Source organism: Equus asinus, chromosome 12 (genome assembly GCF_041296235.1).
Source record: "Equus asinus isolate D_3611 breed Donkey chromosome 12, EquAss-T2T_v2, whole genome shotgun sequence".
NCBI lineage: Eukaryota > Metazoa > Chordata > Mammalia > Perissodactyla > Equidae > Equus > Equus asinus.
The window spans coordinates 68,867,004-68,888,148 of record NC_091801.1 but is presented as its reverse complement, the minus strand read 5'-3'; the positions used below and the strand labels follow the sequence as shown (position 1 = coordinate 68,888,148).

Below are 21,145 nucleotides of genomic sequence, written 5' to 3'. Positions count from 1 at the left end.
TTAGGGCCAAGGCTGCAAAATTAAGCTGAGAACATTATTTTATTTTTTTACACGCAGGACGGCCCATAAGCAATAACCTATGTATAGAACGGCAGATACAGCCAATTCCAAAATTGTCTTTGCTTACCACTTCCTCTCACACATTTCTGATGATGCCATCTGATCTAAAAGCGTTTCAGTTCTGCTAAAGGATTTTCACCATTCGGACATCTTTCGACATCAAAGCAAAGCCGATGAGCTCTATAACTCTGAAGGATTTTCAATTTTTAGCTTGTTCTTATTGTGGATTTGAACAATGTGCATTGTTTTGTCAAGAATTGACTTGTTATTTTACTGTCCAGAATCCAGCAGAAAGTATAATATTTTACTTCCAAATCTATCCTAAAATAACGCTGTTCTCTTCCTTTTTTTTTTCTTAAATCTCACCATGCAACACATTTCTTACTCAGCGGTCTCCTTGAATGATCTATAATTTGAAGAGAAAACATTGTAAAGAGCTACTGGAGCACAAAATCCATGGTGACAGGGGCCATGTTTGTGTTACCTCTGCCGTATCCCCACTGCCCAGCGCACAGGAGATACTTAATAAATATTCTTAAATGAACCCATTGAAACATATTTATTTATTAAACATTTTACATTAGAAGTAATACATATTTATTTTAGAACTTTTAGAAGAAATAGAAAAACGAGAAGGAAAAGAAAAGATACGGCTACTTAAAGATAATCACTATTAACATTTTGGCATATTCCTCCAGACATTTCATCCATCCATGTATATATATTTTCTTTTTTACATCAAACTGTACATAGTTTTCTAACCTATATATTTTTTACTTACAATGTATTCAATATATATATTTCACATCCTCAAGTATTTTTGACTACATCATTATTGGTGGCTATGTTATTCCACGGTAAGAATGAACCCAAGTTTATGTAACTAATTTCACTAGGAAACATTGCCAAGGCTATAAATGCTGTATTTCCCAGAACTTCAGGAAAACAGAGCATTATGGTTACTGGAGTGTAAGCATCTAGGGCTACAATCAGTGGAAAACACTAAGTCTAAAATCACGCAGAACATGCTTCAGTCTTTCTTTGATGAATCAGGAACATTCTAGAATGACTTTCTTCGTGGAATTAAACATCTTACATTTTAGGAGATACACATGTGCCAGGCTATCTGAAGAAAACAGTAGGCATGGTGCTACTGGTGTCAAGAAGGGAATCCCAATCCAGCAGCTCCAGGATCGCCAAATGGCCCCTCATGATAGGAAGAAGTGGTTGCCATATTTATTTGTGTATGAGGCCAAACATCCCAATTCCTTTGTTTCCTTATTTTAACTGACAACACCAGCCCCTCACTTCCACTCCCTCCCGGATTGAAACTGTAGGTTTCAGGGGTGGCAGATTGAGACTGTACTACTTTGAAGATTAAAGGTTTACTTTCAGGAAAAAGTGACCCTATCTGATGAGTGCATAGAATATCATTTCTAAGACTGCCTTTGAAATTAATGTGTGCTTGAGACGCATGATAGAACCTGCCACACATGGCGGTATGCTAAGTGTTGAATAGTGCCAGGAATGGTCATTCGTATCACGGTCTGTGGGAACCCACTTTTGGTGGGGCCTATATTCTCCGGCTTAAGAGAATTCCTGCTGGTACCATGGAGCTGCACACTTACCCCATGCACAAATACACAAAATTACATTTCATATTTACAAAATTCCCACTTGGAAATTTCCACAGAGCATAAATACAAATGGATTTCTCCAGAATTCACTCCTACTACTGCACACGGTCTACAAGTGTTGATTTTAATAGAAAACCAGCAACATCTCATCTCTATATGGGAATTTCAACAATGAAGTATTTTAGGTGACTTATATGACGTTTTCTCCAAGGAGAGTTTCGCAGCCTAAATTAGTGAATGTGTTCTGTAAACTGTAAGGATTAAGCAAGGTTAAGATATATGGGACAGGTTAAATGTCTAGTAATTTGCTAAAATGTTTTCAGTTTTATTTGCTGTAAAAATCTTATTTAAAAGAGAGTACATCCAATAAAATCTCAGACCCAGAATTAAGCCTCTCAGAATAAAACCAAGTACAGAAAGAAAGCATTTGCCTAAATCAATTTGAGGTCATCATTGATTACTCTCAGGCAAGAGTCATTATTTCATCCTGCCGATGGGCAAAAACATGACTTAAGGCTTATAAGTTTGTCCGGGGTTGGGGTAGGGAGGGAATGTCTCCTCCAAGAAGAGCTGACCTGTCCTTAGACACAGGGCCTTTGGGTTTCTCTCCTCAGCACCCAGCACCGTGCCTGCACAGAGCACATGCTCGCATATTTACAGATGAGCAAGAAGAGGAGCGGTAGAAAGGGGAGGTCCAGGTCCTCCACCAACCTCATGAGCCCACAACGATCCTTTGGCTGATAGCTCCCGGCAAGGTGTAGATGAAGAGGACCAGAAAGATGATGAGGATGATCAGAATGAAAGCGATGATGATGTACTTCTTGTAGTTCTTCCAGATGAGGTGGTACAGGCACTTGAAGGGGCTCAGGAACCAGGAGAAGGAGGTGTTTGGGCGGCTGAGAGGGAAGCAAGAGAAGATCAGACAAGGGGCTACGTTGTCAACGTTTAGGATTCTCAGCACCTCAGGAAGTATCTCTGACTCCCACTTTCTGGAGGTTCACTAAGAGAGGCCTGAGAACAGTAAAAGACTGTGTTGCCTTGAAGCGGGAGCAAGCTAACATTTTGGGCCGTAACGATTCCTCATCATTTTAAAGGTTGGTCTAGAGGAGGGCAAGAGTAAAGTTAGCACCCAGCCACAGGTCTGAGTGCCCTCTGTCTGTCTAACCCCAACCAGCTCAAGCCTCACCTCTTCCATGAAGCCTGCCCTGACCATCCCAGTCCATGATAATTCCCCTCATTCTGAGTTCCTATCTCCCTTACCACTTGACCCAGCACATTTTTGAACCTAACATATTTGTCTTCTACACTCTGATAACTATTTTATGAGTCTGCGTGTTCTCCCTAAACAGATTGAAAACTTCTGGAAGGCAGTGTTTATGTCTTGTATTTCTTCAGTGTTCTTCAAAGTGTTTTTTCAGTAGGTACACACTGCAGGAATTTAATAAGTAATTTTGAATTAATGAATAACTAAACAGCCATTGTGCTCCTATCACTAAGATGGATGAAAGGTGGGTACAGAGAAGGGACCACTCATCTTGAGACACTGAGGGTCTGGGAAGGGATAAGACACATACAACTGGAAAGAGTATTTTGGATACATCTTTCATATCTATATATGTTTACATTTTAATTGCTATGTAACCGTGGATTAAATTGAATAGACTAACCCTTTCTGCTCGTAATTTTACTTCTAGGAATTTATTTTAAGGTAATAATTTATAAAGGGGAAAGATTTTCATCATATTATAATAATGGAAAAAAGTAGAAGTAAATTAAATATCCAATTATGGATGGCAACCAAGTCAATTATGGGCATCAAGGCTATGGAATATTCCACGGCCTTGGACAACTATTGCAACTATGGCAACAAAGCCAAACTTTTCAGCAAAGGATAAATGAAACATTAAAATAATTTTGTATGTATGACTAGAGAACAAGTAGGAAAAAAATTCTTGTGAATTTCATATTCACATGAAAAAATATATGAAATTGTTCTAGAAATGTTTCTGCAGTAGTATTACAGAAAAGTGCCCTCCCCATTTGCCAAACACTCTGTAATGTTTTTAGAATATTTTTCAATGATAGAAGCAAAAAGGTACATAGATCGGAGGGCACCTATTGGCTGCCTCCTTGCCTCTCAGTTCTCCCAGAGGAATCCTCTAGAGAAATGCCCCGCGTCCTCTGATACGGGGACCACACAGAGCCTCTCCCAGTTCTAATGCCCCCCACCATGAGTCCACTCACTTGGGCTTGGGCAGTGGTTCTGGCTCCTTTCGGGCTTTGCCAACAGGATTTTTCTCAGCTTCTTCTGCCGTAACCAGGTGAAACTCGGCTTCAACCTTGCCCTGCACAATGATGAAAGTTTCAGTTTCTAGTTACAAAGACCTGCCTGGGGCAATGCCAACATTCTAGAAGAAGTGTTAACATGTGGGAGAGTGCCAGGAAGTATTTTGACTATCCTGCTGGTTTATTTTGAGAAATATTGTTATCTTTTTGTCCTGGGAGAAGCCATTTTTATGATGAACAATAAAAGCCCTGAAATGATGTTATTGTTGAGTTTTGTGAAAGGAGTGTGTCCCACATGGACACTGACACACACACATATTCGGTCACATGTACTATTTCACTTGTAATCATTGAATATCCGAAGAAATAGTATTAATTACAGAAACCTTACGGTAATTAGAAAGGGGACTAATTACCTGAGTGGCAGAACCCTTTTGAATCTGCCACCATCTTCCTTCTCTCTCAACAATTCTCAAGAAGAAATCGGTGGGTATGGCCCTACATTTGCCAAATGGCTCTTCTGTCATCCTTCATTGTTTTTGTTGTCCCCACTAATTGTTTTAGAATCAGGCTTTTATTTTAGCACTTTCTCTCTCCTTCTCCTCTCTCAATAAGAAATAGCCCCTTTAGCTTGAAAATTGTGTCATGTGCTTCTTCAGGGCACTGTGCCAGAGTTAGTGGCAGTGATGTAAGTCTTGGGTTATCAAAGGATGAGATAGGACCTCTGCAGAAGGTAAGAGTTATTCTGCCTTGTTTATTCATTCATTCACTTCTTCGGGGGACCCTCTGTATGTCAGGCACTGTACTAGGCTCTGAGGACTTAACAATGATTAAGAAAAACAGGATCCCTGATCTCCTGGAACTCCCATTCTTGGTGGCGGAGATGCCTGTCTCTTGATTTTGTGGATTGAGATTCAAGGTGATAGGAAGGACACAGAACTGGTACAAGACTAGAGCATCCTCAAAGTATTTTAGCACCTATGCTCACTGTTAAAGCTTGTCTTTCTGAATCACACGTGGATGGGGCAGTACCTGACTTCTGAGGTATGGCTGACTTCTTACCCCAGCAAAAAGATCTGAGATTCTGATGAACCGATAGTCTAATGTTAACTTACCTATTCACCCTGAAAAAGCCAGACCTCTGAATAAGTAGGTTTGGTTTCTGGCAGCCATGAAAATGTAGTCATGGGAGAAATTAGAGAAGTAGAGTATTTGGGGTGAGGTTGAAGCCAGAGAAGAGAGACAGTGGCATGGCCATCTGAATTAGTAAAGACGTGTAGTGGGTTTCTATTCAGGTAAAGTCATGAGTTCCAGGTGTTCTCATCTATTCTTTAGACTAGAACCCTGGCCTAACTCGGAACACATTAAATGTCCTATGATCCACAAATGTTCCTTAAAAATATGTATATATGCAGCCTTTTATTCCCATTGAGAAATCTTGGCCTTATAGGAAATGACTTGCATATATAGGCACTCAGAAAGTACTGGAAAATTGGGAAAGAAGGAATATAAAGCTTTTGTTGATTCCAGTCATTCCTCTACATATCAACAGTGGAGTAATAGTATTATAACTCTAACTGTAATTGCAATGCCTATTGAATGCCCATTTTGTCCCAGGTTTGTTCTATCTAACTATCTAACTATCTATCTATCTATCTATCTATCTATCTATCTATCTATATCAATCACAGCAATAGGCAAAGTAGATCTTTTTATAGTTGGAGAAATGCAGCCATAGAGGTCATATAAATTTTCCAAGGTCACTCAGCCAATAAGCCAACAACTGGAATTTGGACTGAGGTCCGTATGATGCCCAAGTTCATGCTCTTTCTATTATAGCAGGCTGCCTCCCAACTTATTCATTCATTTGCCAGATAATTGAACCAGAAGTTTACAAGGACCTTCCCAACTCTAACATGAGATGATTCTATGACTGTCTTCATAATCACCACCTAAAGGCACTTGTCTTCTTGGACCTCAGTTTCCTCATCTGTCAAATGGCCAGATGTTCTTTAAAGCAACTCAGGCTCTAACTTCTAGGCATCCTGAAAGGTAGAGTTAAAGCCCAAGGAGCCCCTGAAAGACTTGATGGCTGGAAGAAACCCAAGAAGCCAGCCCACAACTCATGGCAGAGGAGCTTCCAATATGCAAAAAGGGCTTATTTCCAGAGGTCTTTCAGACGTGACGAGCTCTACTGAGCAGTATATACTAAGACCTTCATCCAACTCCTCTAGACTTGAAGGAGAGTCACTTTAAGAGTTGCTAACCAGTTGCTGGGCTCCAGAATGTTTGGAAGAGAGGACAAAATCAACAGAGAACAAGTTAGGACCAGGGAGAAAAGATCAGAGTTGCCTGCTTGTTTTCCACTGCTTAATAATAAGCTCAGTTTATGCTGTATAACTTGCATGGTGCTTCTCGCATGCATGATTCCATTTAAACCTTTTGACAACCTGGCAAAGTAGACAACGTTTCTATTCCCATTCTCCAGCTGAGGAAACCAAGGCTTGATCGTGTTTGTTAACTTGCGTTACAAAATCAGGACTCGCACCCAGGTCCTCTGACACTAAATCCCATCCTCTGCTATTTTATGTGTCCAAGTTTCCCCTTTTGTGGAAGAAAAGAAGCAGGCTATTTAATTGACCATGAATGAATATGCCCATAACTGCGGGCCCTCTAGGACCAGTTCAACTGAACCCATCTTATCAACAGAGTAATTAAGAGTGTTTTTTTCAGGAACCGAGAATGATCCCTTGTCTAGTTTTCAAGCTGGTTGAGACCATCAACCCATCAACTGGGCCTGCACAAATGCCCAATAAATGACCCTTCTGACATCAAGGGGCTGAAAGCTGCACCTCAAATCATGCTAATGCCACCACTTTGTGAACATGTGCCCTATAAACAGCCATGAAGCTTGACTACACGTGCAGATCATCAATTACCTCACTTCTCCTTACCTCCAACCATCTATCTCCACACTTCAGACAGCCCTGCCCTTCATCCATAAATTTTGGCCCAAGCCCTGGATCAAGGAGACAGATGTGAGAGCTTTTGCCCCCTGTCTCCTTGCAATAAAGTTTTTTTCTTTTCCAAAAAGCCAATGCTGTAATAATTGGCTCTTTATGTGCATCAGGCAAAAGAACCCCAATTTTGTGCTGTAACGTGCCTTTTCTGAAATGTTCAAGAGAAGACCCATAATCATTGTCACAGCTGGCTCTGCCATTAGAATATGTTTTTGACTTCCATCTAAGGGCTGGTCTTGGATGGCTTAAGGAATGTTTTAGCATAGCCTAGCATAGCATAAGAATTGAGTGACTAGGATTTGGTGCAGATAGATTTGCATTATGAAATCAGGGGTAAGTTACCTGCCCTCTTTCAGTCTCACTGTTTTGAAGATGTTAATAGCATGTCACCCATAAGGTTGCTTTGAAAAATAAATGAAATAACACATGTACAGTGCTCAATCCAGTTTTGACATGTTTTGATAAATGCTGCTCCTCATTCCATGTCTCTCCACACAGAGGGTTCCGTGCCCTATTTCAGTCATCAGTATTCAACCGAGCACCAAGTAGATGGCTTAAGTTAATAATATGCTCCAAAAGTAATTTTAAATCAGAGCGGCTAGAAGAAAACGGACAGTTTGAGAGACTATCTATTAACCTAATGACATCTAAGGATGGAAGAAAATGAAGAAAGTTTCTGAAAAGACTAGATTTGTTGTATTGTGTATGTTATTTACAGGCTTCAAACTTTGCCGAGCCTAGAGAGTGGATGGCAGGGCAGGCTGAGAAGTGATTGCGTTCAGGTGGGACGTGCCTTCTTCAGCAATAATTATTGCTTATTAAAACACAACCCTCACTGGTATGAGATGAGGCATTCTCACACATTAATAGTGGGAACGTGTGCCAGCAAAATCCTTTAGGAAGAGGAATGCACACATACACACATACACATTTATATCCATCCATGCATACACATGTACGTGTGAGTGTGTGTGCAGTATCTTGCTTAGTCGTACTCTGGACCTAAGAGTTGCATTTCTAGGTAGCTAAATTAAAGAAATAATTCAAAACTCAGGAAAAGCTTTAAGCACAAAGCATAGTCATTATTCTTTCGGATGTTCAACTTGTCCTATTTGTTACAACGAGAGTCCCAGACTCAACTTGCATTTTATCTGCCTTAGACCTGGCATCAGCCATTTCTCCAAAGATGCCTGGTTTCGTTTAGTAGAAACCGGTATTTAGAAACCAGGATCTGGGTGTAGGCGTCGTCGTTGCTACTGGGTGATTTTACTTCTAGGTCCTTTCAGTGAACAGAGCTGGAAAAAATATTTTTAAATTCATGAGTCCATGGTCATACCAGGAAAAAAAAAAATACAAGAGGAAAAAATCTCATTTACCACCATTAAAGGTGACTCTTACATCAATCCTTGATTCAAAAATTTGGTAGTTAATGGAGAGAATTAAGCACTTATCTAGTCTTTTTTTTAGGGGAGGTGGTGGCTCTAATATATTTCCATTTGATGAGCGAAAACTCTTCTTAACACATGAATGTCAACTAATAAATGGAAAAAGAATGAGAGAATTAGATAGATAACGAATAGATAATGGATAGATAGAAAGGTGGATAGATAGATGATACATAGATAGATAGATAGATATGGATGGATGGATGAAAAGAAAGAAGAAAAGGTTAGAAAAATCATTTGCGTCACCAATGAAATAATTAAATTAATCAAGGTCACCATTGGGTGAAAGGCAGTGGTAGAACAGGAATTTCCCACAGTGCCAAAGTATCACCCCACTGGTTACTTGCTAATAGCAAAGGAGAAAATGTACCTCTACAATGAAGAGATCTCATGGTGGCCAACGTGAACAAGAGAGCAAACACAGCATCACTAATAATGAGGCCCTCTGAGGGCATGTGCCTCCTGACATGAGGGTATTCTTTTTAAAGATGGAGAAATGAATTGGGCGTGGCTATCAGATTATATTAGGCAATAATTCTGAGCTTCTTCTATGTGGCGATGGCATTCTGGTTATGTAGAAGAAGGTCCATATTCTTAGGAAATGTATGCTGAAGTATTTAGAGGTGACGTATCAGAATGTCTACAACTTACTCTTGAGTGATTCAACCAATATGTGTGTGTGTAGGGGGAGCGGCTATATCCATATACTCACATATACAGACAAAACAAATATAGCGAAATATTAACAAGTGTTGAATCTAGGTGAGAGATATACGGCTGATCATTGTCCTATTTGTTCACCTTTTCTGCCTGCTCCAATTTTTTAAATGAATAAATGATGAGGACAAACACAAGGATTAAGCTGTAGCATTTCTATTTTGAGAATACAAAGTTAATAATAACATTGATAATATAATGTAGGGGAGTACTCACCATAACACTGAGTAAAACAAAACTAATAAGCCATTATTTTTAATATGGAATGATCACTACTATGAAAATCTACAAAACAAAATCTACAAAAAGTGGGAATAACCAAGACAATAACAATAGTTTTCTCAGGGAGGTGTGCATATGGATGCTATTTCTTCCTTTCCACGCTTTTGTGGAAATTTCAAGTTTCCTAAAAATGCGTATTATATGCTCTGCCTTAAAAATAATCTTCATATGAAAATACCTCCCTACTCTGCTCTGCTCCCGGAGAATCTGAATTTGTCACATGCTATTTAGATGATCTGTCTGTCTACCAGCCTCCTCAGCTAAGCTGTGAACTTCTGGATGGCAGGAACGTGATTTATTTATTGTTGAACCTTTAGTGTGTAGCATATGAGTGTGCAGCCATAGTAAATGCTGAAAATTATTTTTCACACTAAACTGAAGGCACAGAAACCTCCCTTTTAATTTTAGTTGTTGATGCCCTTAGGACTTACCTGGGCTACCTAACTGTCAAATTGTGGGATTAATCTGTAAAAGAAACTTCCTGATCTCCAACTCCTAAGAGGGTGATTTTTTAAAAGTTGCTTTTAGTAGATAACGCATATAAAATGCATAGGTCAATGGGTCTCTTCAAGAACATGGTCAATACTTATGCCCTCTCCTTCTACCAAGGGTACTCACTTGTTTGCATCCCACTGGAGCTGTTTCTCACTCACTATGAAGATAGCCACATTCCACACTGGGAGCTGTGGGATCCAAATGTTCAAAGTACACTGCTCGGGTGTACAGATAAGCAGCTTTAAAAATAAGCCTCACAGCTGGCAGTGCCCGTAAACACATCCCTTCTGGCTGCTGGTGATGGGAACAAGAAGATAATGACATTTGGCCTGCTGGCTTCAAGGAACCAGGAGGGGCATTCACACAGAGTTGGAATCAGAGAATGCTTTTGCTGGAAATGTACCTTGGAGGCACCCAGTCCAACCCACTCACTCTACAGAGGTGGGAACTGGGTCTTGAAGAGGGGAAGTGCCTTAGGAAGTGGCAGGCGTGAGGCAGAGGTTTTCCATCACACCATTTTACTCTGAGATCATCCAACTTCCTACCACATTGGAAGAAGGCTTTCCCCACTTCCCTTCTGGAAACCATTCAATGGCTTCCCACTGCTCTGAGAATGAAATCCAAACTCTTCAACATGGCGTCCGCGATCTGCATGATTTGGCTCTGGTTTTCTCGCCACTTCACTGGCACCGGCCTCATTCACCATGCTCTGTTGTGGGAGCTTTTTCTTTGTATTTTAGTTCCTCCAAAGCACCAAACTCATTCTCACTTCAAGACCTTTCCTTCTGGTGTTTGCTCTGCAGCAAATGCTCTTCCTCCCGTTTTTTTCCTGATGGCTTGCTACTTTTCATCCTTCAGGTCTCAATTTAAATTTTCCCAGCCACAGAAAGTCCTGCAAGCATCACGTGGAGCGGAAATATCTACCTTGGATGTGCTTTAATTCAGCACTTTGTTGCCTTCCCAGCTCTTGTTTTAAGCATTTGCTTTCTTGGTGTGTGTGCGGGTGGCTCTCTGTGCATTTGTGCGTGCCTGTCTTTGACACTGGACTGTAAGCTCCATGCTGGCAGACACTTTATCTGTATCACTCATATTTTATTCCCAAAGCCCATCATTTAATAGATGCACAGTAAATATTTGTTGAATGAAATGGAGAAATAAATAAATGACATGGAAAATAAAAAGTCAACTAGCATCAAATGGAATAATAGGAGGGGTCCGAACATATTGGCAAACCCTACAGGGCTTAAAAATGTAATGGATGGCTGCTATCATGTAACCATGAATACATAATTGCTGCCGATTATTTTATAGAAACAGGAATTACGCCAAAAGATAGGAATTTGGATTTCGGGACTTGGCAATCCCCATTTCCCTGACCTCATATTACATTCTGGCAACTCTGACCAGTAGGTGGCCAGACTTCCACATGGGGCCATTTTGTGCCTCCATGCTGTGCTCAACATGGCTCCTCTTCTTGGAGTAGACATCTGCCCTCTTCTTCATCTGGAAAATGCCTTTTCATTATGCTTTTTTCTTGAAAAACTCATGGTCTGCCCTCAGAGAGAATTAGATCTCTCCTCCTCTCTCTGCCTTCCTGTGTCATTTATACTGACTGTCTCATGCATGACTGGACAGTTGATACATCTGTGTCTCTCTCTGAACTCTGAGCTGGTGGAGGGTAGAGGCCATGTGACTTCATTCCTGAATTCATCTATTCATCAACCAATTCATTGATGGAGCATCTATTATGTGCTAAGCCGTGAAGCCTGAAACCAAGTATGAGGCCATCGTGTAGTGAACCTCAGTAAGTGTTGGGAGGACTGGGAAGAATGAGCCTGCCTGGAGCCTTGTTCTCTATAGCCAATATCACCAATCAGAGGGGATTCAATTGAGAATGGAGAGAGGAGAAAAACTCCCAGAAAACTTAATAAAACTAGATACCGTGGAGTCAGGCCAGCAGCTGCTATTTACCCACTCAGATTCAAAGGCAATCCTTGTCTGGCACTCACTGGGTGCCCAGAGTGAGAGAGAAATAGGTCTCTATCCAGACCTGCTACCAGCAGGGTCCTGACCCAGGTGTGCTTTTGCCACCACACACAGGAGAAGAGGGGGCAACATGCTCGCCCCAAGAGCAGGACAGCAGCAGAGAAAGGAGGTCACCTATGAATCTCAGTCCCTTTTCTCACTCTCACCAATCCCATAAGTCATTCCTTGTCCCTGACAGAGGAGTGATGAGGGGATTGAAAGAAAGGACAGAAGGAAGTTTCTTCCCAACTGTGAAAGGTCAGAATTCCTACAACGTGGGCCACACAGGATTGACCAAGATGGCGACGCAGGGAAGAGATAAATGGCCCTCCTTGCTGCCACCCTGTGGAAGAAGCTTTAAAAAGATGGATCACTTTTTCAATTTTCTCATATTTGAGGGTAAAGGAATGAGGTAGTTACGTTGAAATTGTACATTAGGACTTTATGCAGAATTTCAGAAAATGCTGAAAAAAAGATTAATATCAGGGGCATAATTTTTGTGCCCAAGAAGATAGAAAACCATCCTGACAGAGATAGGTATTAAATCAAGTGTGCTGAAATATGGAAGGCTTAATGCATTTGTAGAGTTTTCAAAGTCTCGCTTCTCAGCAAAACCTTTGCCTTAAAGCACTCTATGTCATTTCAAGACACGTACTTGAAACTCACAAAATAGCTCATTTAAAGAGCATCATGTCCCCTGCCTGCCCCCCACGCGTCGCCTAGAGCTGGAACTTACTGTGAGTTCTTTGCTTTTAGCAAAAGGCCACCAGCCCCGCACTCGCTTTTGCTGGAAGATGGAGATTTTACTCTCCTCACTTGCATTTTCAAACTTGGAGAGGTCACAGGCTTTGGCAGACTTGGCTGCTCGGGGGAAACTATTGAGGTTCATTTCCAGGGAGCCTGTGAACAGATGCCCGTAATAGTTACTGAAGGACTTTTAAAATCAGTCACCACCCTCACTGACCCATTCACGGATTGATTCATTCATCCATTCACTCTCTAGTCATTCAATCAGTACCACATTGGATGACTAGTGTGTGCTAGGTATTGGGGTACAAATATGACTGAGACGTGTTTAGGACCCTCAAAGCACCAAAAATGTGGTAGCGAGGAGAACACAAGGGCAAAGCTACAATATGGAACTTTCGAGACCTCAAGTCTTCAAGTTTTCGGTGTCATTGCTGCTGCCGTCTTCTCTGCTCCCTGAGAGCAGTCTGTATCCTGTGCCTGTCCTCTGAGCTTTCCAAGGCTTTAGCACAGATCAGTCAGCGAGAACCTCTTCCCCCCACCGCCCCACCTCCCTCTTCGAGTCCACTAAACTCATCCAGGTCAGGGACGAAGTCTTCCTGTCTTTGTAGCTTCTCTCCCAGACAGAGGGAACCTAAGTGGGCTCTCAACGAGGCTTTTTCAATGAGCGAATATAAGGCGGCATACCATAATGCCAGGAGAGCACTATAGACCTCTCTTTAATAACCTCCCTATTACAAAAATAATCTTTGTTAATTGTGAACATTTAGAGAATGCACATAAGCAAGAAAATAAGAATGGAAAAATTTTCCGGAATTCTATTCCCAAAAATTGACCACTGTTCCACATATTACTTCTTATTTCTATGTCAGTCTTTCTCTCTCTCTGTCCCTTTGTCTCTTGGCTTATCTTTTCCTCCCATACATATAAATGTATATTTTACAGAGAGCAGATTTTTTCTCTATGCTCTTTTTTCACTTAATGCACCCTGCATAACTTTACAACTTATTAAATATTCTAATATTTTCTCTTAAAGATTTTTAAAATTTTTTTTCCTTTTTCTCCCCCAAGCCCCCCAGTACATAGTTGTATATTCTTCAGCGTGGGTCCTTCTAGTTGTGGCATGTGGGACACTGCCTCAGTGTGTTTTGATGAGCAGTGCCATGTCCGCGCCCAGGATTCGAACCAACGAAACACTGGGCTGCCTGCAGTGCAGCGTGCGAACTTAACCACTCGGCCATGCGGCCAGCCCTGATATTCTAATATTTTTAAGGGCTGCATGGTAATCACTGATTGACTGCTTACTATGCATGAGGCTGTGCTTAGGTTTAAAATTATATTACCACATATATAGTTCCCAACATCCTCTGAGGTGTGTAATATTACTATCCCCATTTTACAACCGAGGAAAACTGAGGCACAGAGTGAAGCAGTAATTAGCTCAAAATTTAACAGCTTCTTAGTGGTGGAGCAAAGATCAATTTAAGTCTGTTTGAGTATGTATCGTCCACTGTATGGATGCACCATAACTTATTCAGCCAATCCCCTATTAATGGCTGTTTGGAGTGTTTCCAATATTTTGCTATCATAAATAGCACCAAAATGAGTACCCTTGTAGCTAAATCAAACCAAGCTCTCCAAAAGCTGGGACAAAACCTTTCACATTAATATGAGCTTGATGAAGTCACCAGCTTACCCAGAAAGTCATCTGAGGACAGCCTTTCAAAATCCCAAACCTGGAGGACCAGCACAACTGGCGTCTTACACTCCATCTTCTCTAAGGAGAAGATGTTCTCTCTCTTAGTGATGACCATTTGCTTCTCAGCCGGGAGGTACTGGAACGGAAACAGGAAGCGCCAGTTGAAGTTCCCTTCCCCAGTCAGGGAGTTGTAGTGGACATCTGTCTCCTGCCTGTCGTCTTCCAAACCCTTTATCCACCTGAATAGAGACAGAGAAAGAACTAAGCACTCAGAGTACCACATTCAGGCGTCAGTGTAATCAAGAGTGATTGAACTCGTCTCAATGCGGTCACAGATCATAGTTTTAAAATGATGATGTCGTTAGATTCAGATGGAAGTTTCCACTGAATCTGAAGGAGGAAAATAGGGTCAAAGGGTCTGAAAGGAAACAAGAATCTCATTCTAAGCCAGGCTAGGGAAGTGAAAGTGTAATCAGTTTCCTCTCACCCTGGGGCCTTCTTTGTAAGGGGTGCCAAATGTAACTGAGTGTTAGAATGAGATGACCCACAACACTGAGGTCTCTAAAATTGGCCTGGTTTAGACCTGTGACATCAGGCCTGTAATTGCCCACCTCCTCTCTGGTTCTGGGCCTCAAAAACCCAGCAGGCCTGTATCAGTGTGGCACGGAGGGTATAAGAGCTGCCTGCACCCATCTGGGTTCCAATCCTAGTTTTACCACTTACTAACTGTGCAGCCATAGACAAGTTATCTAACCTCTCTGTACCTTTGTTTCCCTGGAAAATAGAAGCAATGATAGTACCTAGTTAACAGGGTTGCTCTGAGGAATTATTTGAGATAATATCTGTAAAGTGCTTGGTGTATTCCAAAATATCGATAATGTTATTTCTTCTGGTCTTCCTCTTCCACCCCCAGCATAAAGTAAGCTACAATTAATAATTCTCCCCTAGTAATTTATCCATTAATTATTGAGAAAATAGGTACTTTCACTTCAAACTAATTGATAATGCCAAACCACTTGCTTTCTGAAAGCAGCCATCCTTCTCCCTAGGGCCAGGAAGGGTAAAGACCCTTCTCCTCCCAGAGGAGAGGGTATGGAAGCAATTATTTACTAAAGATGGTAGTCACTCAACCAATATATATTTGGTATCTGTTATGAGGCGAAGAGCAAGCAAGATGCTAGGGGAGTAATGGGGAGCAAATTGAGAAGATCCTTGGCTTCCTGGAGCTACAGTTATGGAAGGAAGGGGACGGAGAGATTTGGGTGGGATGGCAGAAGTCACCAGACAGAGATGTGCAAAGGCCCTCTGGAAGAAGAAGTGATGACACATTCTAAGAAGGGAAAGAAGCTCAGTGTGGCTAGAGAGCAGAAAGTCAGGGGAATATTAATCCCCTGGGATGAGGCTGGAGAGACACAGGGGCTCGTCATATGGGATATATTAGGACATATTAGGGATTTGAACCTTTGTCCAGAGAAAATAAGATGTCATTAAAGGGTTTTAAGTACAGGATTGACACAATCAGATCGTGTTTTGAAAGGATGACTCATGTTTCAACAAAGAGAACAAATTACAGGAAACAAGAGCAAATGTGGAAAGATGAATTCGTGTGGTATTAGTATTTCAGTGGCCCCAGCAAGCGATGATAGAGGAAAAGATTACGGTGCTGGGGTGGTGAAGATGGAGAGAATGGGCCTGCCAATATCTATTTGGGATGTAAAATGGACAAGATTTAATGGCATACTAGAAATGGGGGGCAGTGAGGAAGAAAGTTTCTTGTTTGGGGAAGGCAAAGAGATACCCAGATGAGGCTGCGATGAGTTCACTGCTTCTGAGATGAGTTTTATCTGAGGGTACGTGTTTAAATCACTTTTGTTTCTGATTCTCTACCACTTCTTCCTCCCTTACCAGGACTAAAAGGAAGCCTACAAAGGCATTTGTGTCATTGCCAAGATCTAAGAGAGAGACAAAAAATGCTTAGTTTCCTGGGTGCCAGGTTGGTATCGTTTTTATCAGTAGAACCATCAAAGGGGAAGGTTTAAACTTTAGCTTTTGTATTAGTCTTACAATCTTCTTAAGACTTAATCTTTCATCAATAGCACTACATCTCTCTACTTCCTTCAGTGTAAAGGTATTTGGAATGTCCCTCAAAAAGTTTAGGTATCCAACATTTATCTGAAAGAGACGTTTGTGTAATAAGGTGTCCTTGCAAAAATATTTTCATAAGATAATTCTTATCAAGTAAGACAAATATTTGACGAAGAAAATGACCGTATCTAACAAGGTGAGATGAACTCTGTGGGATGTGGCTGGAGTATCTTCCATGAGGCAGAGGCTTGGTTAGGGGTTAAAGATATGAGGAGGGGAAGGAGGGGGAGGATGGAGTTTATGAATGACCTTACCCTTTAACGTAAATGTCACTTGATTTTTGTCCTGTGAAGATATTCTCATCCTCTAAAATGACATCTTCAGTGTTCCAGATGGTTACCCTCAATTCATACCTGGGATAAGGGAAGACAGCATTAGGTTGAAGACCTTGAAAAGTGAGTCAACTGGTGTCTATGTGATGTGAGTATTGCTTTGAGTCTATCAGCTTCCTCAAATTTACCAAGTTCAAAAATATCAACTTAAGGTCTTGGTTCCATCAAAACCAAGTGTCCCAGCTGGAATCACCAAGGACATGAATTTCTCTGAGACTCTCCTTCCATTAACCAGCACTTTTCAGAATATTGAAGCTCAGTAGCCACTGCCATAAAACAGGGGCCAACATTTCAACCATCACCATTTACCATCTCCACCAACCACCCCCTGCTGTAATTGGCCAGGTGGAAAGCGAGGTATGATTATCAGGTGGCAATTGCTCAATGTACTATATCAGACACCAGATCAAATGTCATGATCTTTTAGTCTGATACCATGGTCTCTTCCCCTGAAGGTGGGGCTGCAGTTGACTTACCCTTTGGGTTGCCTTGGCGAAATGTCAACAGGAGGTCCAGGCTGAGGCATATCTTTGGGAAACATGTCCACCCACATCTGCAGGCGGCCCTTGTTAAGAAAAGAAGATCTCTTTTAGGTTTGGTGGGGGTACCATGGGCAACTGGCCATTCACAGTTTTAACAAATCCCTTTACTAGAAAAGGACATTAAGTAAATATAAACTAAACTAAACTAAAATAATATAATATAGATAGTATCCATGTTATACATGTTTAGCATATTTGTTGACAAAAACAGAACTTACATTTTTATTAAGAGTTAGTTAGAGCATATATTAAGAACAAGGAAGGACAAGCAAACCCTTATGAGCGCCTACTATGTGGTAGACACAGTGCTATGAACTTGACCAGCATTGTCTCATTAATTCTCCCAATATCCCCACTGGGTGGATGTTATCATTCCTACTCGGCAGATGAGAAAACATCTTGCCCATGCTTATGTAGCAGAGTCTACATTTAACCCTTGTCTGTTGACTCTGGAGACCCTGCTTTTTCTATAAACTCTTAAAAATTGAAAAGATAACACTGTCAGAAGTATCATGCTTCATTGTTTCCAATGTAACTTAACATCCATTACCTCCATTAATGCTCACCTCAGCCACATTTCCATGTTACACAAAAAGAAACTAAGGCTTAGAGAAGTCAAAGAAATGATCTGAAGCCCTGTGGCTAATGAGTGGCAGATAGGGCCTTCCATCCATTGCTTGGGACTCCATACATCAGAATTTATCCTGTTGCAAGGGACTTGAGGCCCCGTGTGGGGAGAAGGTCCAGGGCATCCCATGCTCAGCTCTGTTGCATACATTCTAAGCACTCCGTCAACTCAGGCAAGAAGGTATGTGATCAACAAGGGATGGGATGGTGAGGGGAGATTTTATATAAAGGAAGTAGGGCTTCCAACGGAGTGGAAAGGATTTGTAGGATTTAGGTGAAGGAGGGGCTTTGGCTAGGATAAAAAAAGGGGGGATTTCCAGGGAAGGGGACAATGTAAGCAAAGAGTTAGCATACTGGAAGAGAAGAACCAATTCAATGGAGGATTACAATCCTAGGTTCTCTAAAGAGACATTAACATTCACCTTTAACCAAAAAGCCATATCTGAGAGACAAAATGAAAGATGCTATAACCAAAAGATTTCAAACATCTGGTTGTGAATTTCAGGAACCAATCATCAGCTTCTACATCTGTTAAAAGTTCATCCTTTCGAGACACATCCCTACATATGCGATCGCTAGGTTTACACCCCAAGACAGCTGGGACAGCAGTGTGGAGGTTCCTGCCCCATCATAGCCAAGCTCATGTGCTTTGCCCGAGCTACACAGTGAGTGAGTTCAAAGCTGAGACAGGACTAGGGACTCAAACTGTCTGGGTTAAATCCTAGCTCTATGACTTAACAGCTGAGTAACTTTGAGCTAGTTACTGAAACTCTCTGAACCTCAATTTCTTCATCTTAAAAGTAAGGATCATAATAACTACATCATGAGGCTGTATTAGGAATAAAGGTAAGGTGACTCACACACCCCTGCTTGTCTAGGAAAATCCTGGCGTGTGCCCTTTGCACCAGCTTAATTATTAGTAGTGTCCTCTTTCACTCTCAAAATGACCATAATTTGGATAAGCAATTCTATGGTCATTCTAATTAGATGAGATCATTTACGTAAAGGGCCTAGTACATAGAAGGCTCTTCATAAAATTCCTCTCCTCTTCTCTTCTAACTCATGACCCAGATCTCTAGTTATTTTTTCCACATGGCTTCCTCTTGCCAGGTTTTCCAAGGTAAGCCATCACCTACTGCTTCTCAGGGAAATCTAGTGGGCTGTGTGGTTACTGATAGATTTTGGACAAGGTCTTGGGCATATCAGATGGGTTTTGAAGTTTCTCAAATGTCAGGATTCTTCTAGAAGAGTTTGATAATTCAAATCATAAAAAGGAAACAGAACTAAATTCAACACTAACTCTCGGGCAGGGTTTCTCAACCTCAACATTATTGACATTTGGGGCTGAATGATTCTTTGTAGTGGGGGGGCTGTCCTGTGCAGTGTGGGACGTTCAGTAGCATCCCTAACTTGTACCCACCAGATGCCAGTAGCATCCTCAACCATTTGAGAGAACCAAAAGTATTTCCAGACATTGCTAAATGTCCCCAGAAGGGAGAGAGGGGGCAAAATTGTCCCTGGTTGAGAACCATTACTCTAGGGCACACAAGATTAACTTTTAGGAAAAGTCACATTCCTTGAGGATGAACACTCCTATAGGGTCCCGAATTGTCTTAACCGCTACCTGCTCCATTCCTGGCTTATCCTTGTGGTACAGCGGCCGAGTTTCTATGTGCTCAGGAACCAGCCTACACCCAACCTCCGGGATATCCTCCCAAGAGCGTAAAACCTTCAGGGCCAAGTGCTCATAAGACTCCACCACCTCATCTGCACGGAAGAGAGAAAAATAAAGAGACTTGTCAGATGTGTGTTCCTCCAGGAGGACAGTGATGGGCTGTCAGATGCATATTTAAACATTCTCTTAAAGGTTCATTTAAATATATTGAGGCAAAGGGACAGAGAAAAGACAGCAAAAGAGAAAAAGGACAAAGAGAGAATGAAAAGAGGTAGAGGTAGAGTGGTGGAAAGGGAAAGATTTGCAAGTTAAGAGAGCGGGAAGTGAGAGCAGTAGGATCAATGTAACAGTGTCAAAATATCCTGTACCATGTTCTTAATTGGGCTTTTTGCATCAGAAGTGCTGTGCCATATACAGGCAATTTTTAAGCATCAAATGGACAAGGGTAACAATATAATAATTATTCTGTCTCATTAAAGTGAAGTAAAGGTGGCTTTTTTCCTCATCTTAAATTTATGAAAGCCTCTCTGGGATCCTCCTGGTACGTCTCATGATGCTTATATGGAAAATCTACTTCTTGGTGTTGAAATGGGAGAATTGGTGGTATCAAATTATAAATTTGGGTAACTGGTAATTTGGGTTGTGTTCAATTATTTATTTTATATAATATTCATTCAAGATTATTGCCTATTTTCTGAAACAATTCTACTCATATGATTTATGCTGTAGAAACATCATAAATGTGCAAAAAATTGTGTAAGGAAGTTCATGGTAGCATTAAGTGTCACTACAAAAAAATGGACACAATGTAAATAAATGGCACAGCCATAAAGTAGAATATTATCACTGATCCTTTCAAAGATCAAAGAAGAACCATCATAATCTATTAGAAACAGAAAAGGCAGGATACAAAACTATATGTGGTATATCTACAGTTCTGTAAAAATGTGACACATTGCATACACACACGTACACTGTAAGGAAATATACCAGCATGCAGCATGCTTTTCTCTGAATTTGGGGATTATAAGTGATTTTCATTATCCTCCTTATTTTTGCATATTTTCTACCATGAGCACACCTTACTTTTACGATAGATGACCCACTGTCCCCAGCCACAAATACCACCAGAAGTAGGCTTTTCAAAAGAAGAGCCAGTCAGCAAGGTACATTGTGGGGAGTTACCGGTGTCCTCTTCGGTGAAGACAGTTTTTCCAGAAAACACCTGGTTTCCTATCTGTATTTTCCCAGGGAGAAAGTAGGGTCCATCCAGCTTGTTGTCTTTGCAGAGCTTGGTGAGGATTTCGGTGGGTTTGGACGTGTCTCTCCAGGCATTGTATCCTTCTCTGAAAAAGTGGAGGAAGAACGGATAGGATGAGGCCTGGCTTCTCCGAGGAGGACACACTCAAGG

General features: G+C 41.2%; 1 protein-coding gene across 5 annotated transcripts in view; it reads right to left on the bottom strand.

Annotated features, from left to right (window-relative positions):
* Nucleotides 1-602: 602 nt before the first annotated feature.
* FER1L6 (fer-1 like family member 6) overlaps nucleotides 603-21,145 on the bottom strand; it is a 159,025-nt gene continuing 138,482 nt past the window's right edge. For all 5 annotated transcript variants that reach the window (XM_070481554.1, XM_070481556.1, XM_070481557.1 and 2 more), the window contains 8 exons: nucleotides 20,920-21,080; nucleotides 19,684-19,826; nucleotides 17,367-17,455; nucleotides 16,813-16,911; nucleotides 14,411-14,652; nucleotides 12,704-12,867; nucleotides 3,942-4,042; nucleotides 603-2,593 (listed from right to left, as the gene is read on the bottom strand). In XM_070481554.1, coding sequence (XP_070337655.1) covers nucleotides 2,410-2,593; nucleotides 3,942-4,042; nucleotides 12,704-12,867; nucleotides 14,411-14,652; nucleotides 16,813-16,911; nucleotides 17,367-17,455; nucleotides 19,684-19,826; nucleotides 20,920-21,080 — 1,183 coding nt within the window. In that variant the 3' untranslated portion in view covers nucleotides 603-2,409. The remainder of the gene's footprint in view (nucleotides 2,594-3,941; nucleotides 4,043-12,703; nucleotides 12,868-14,410; nucleotides 14,653-16,812; nucleotides 16,912-17,366; nucleotides 17,456-19,683; nucleotides 19,827-20,919; nucleotides 21,081-21,145) is intronic.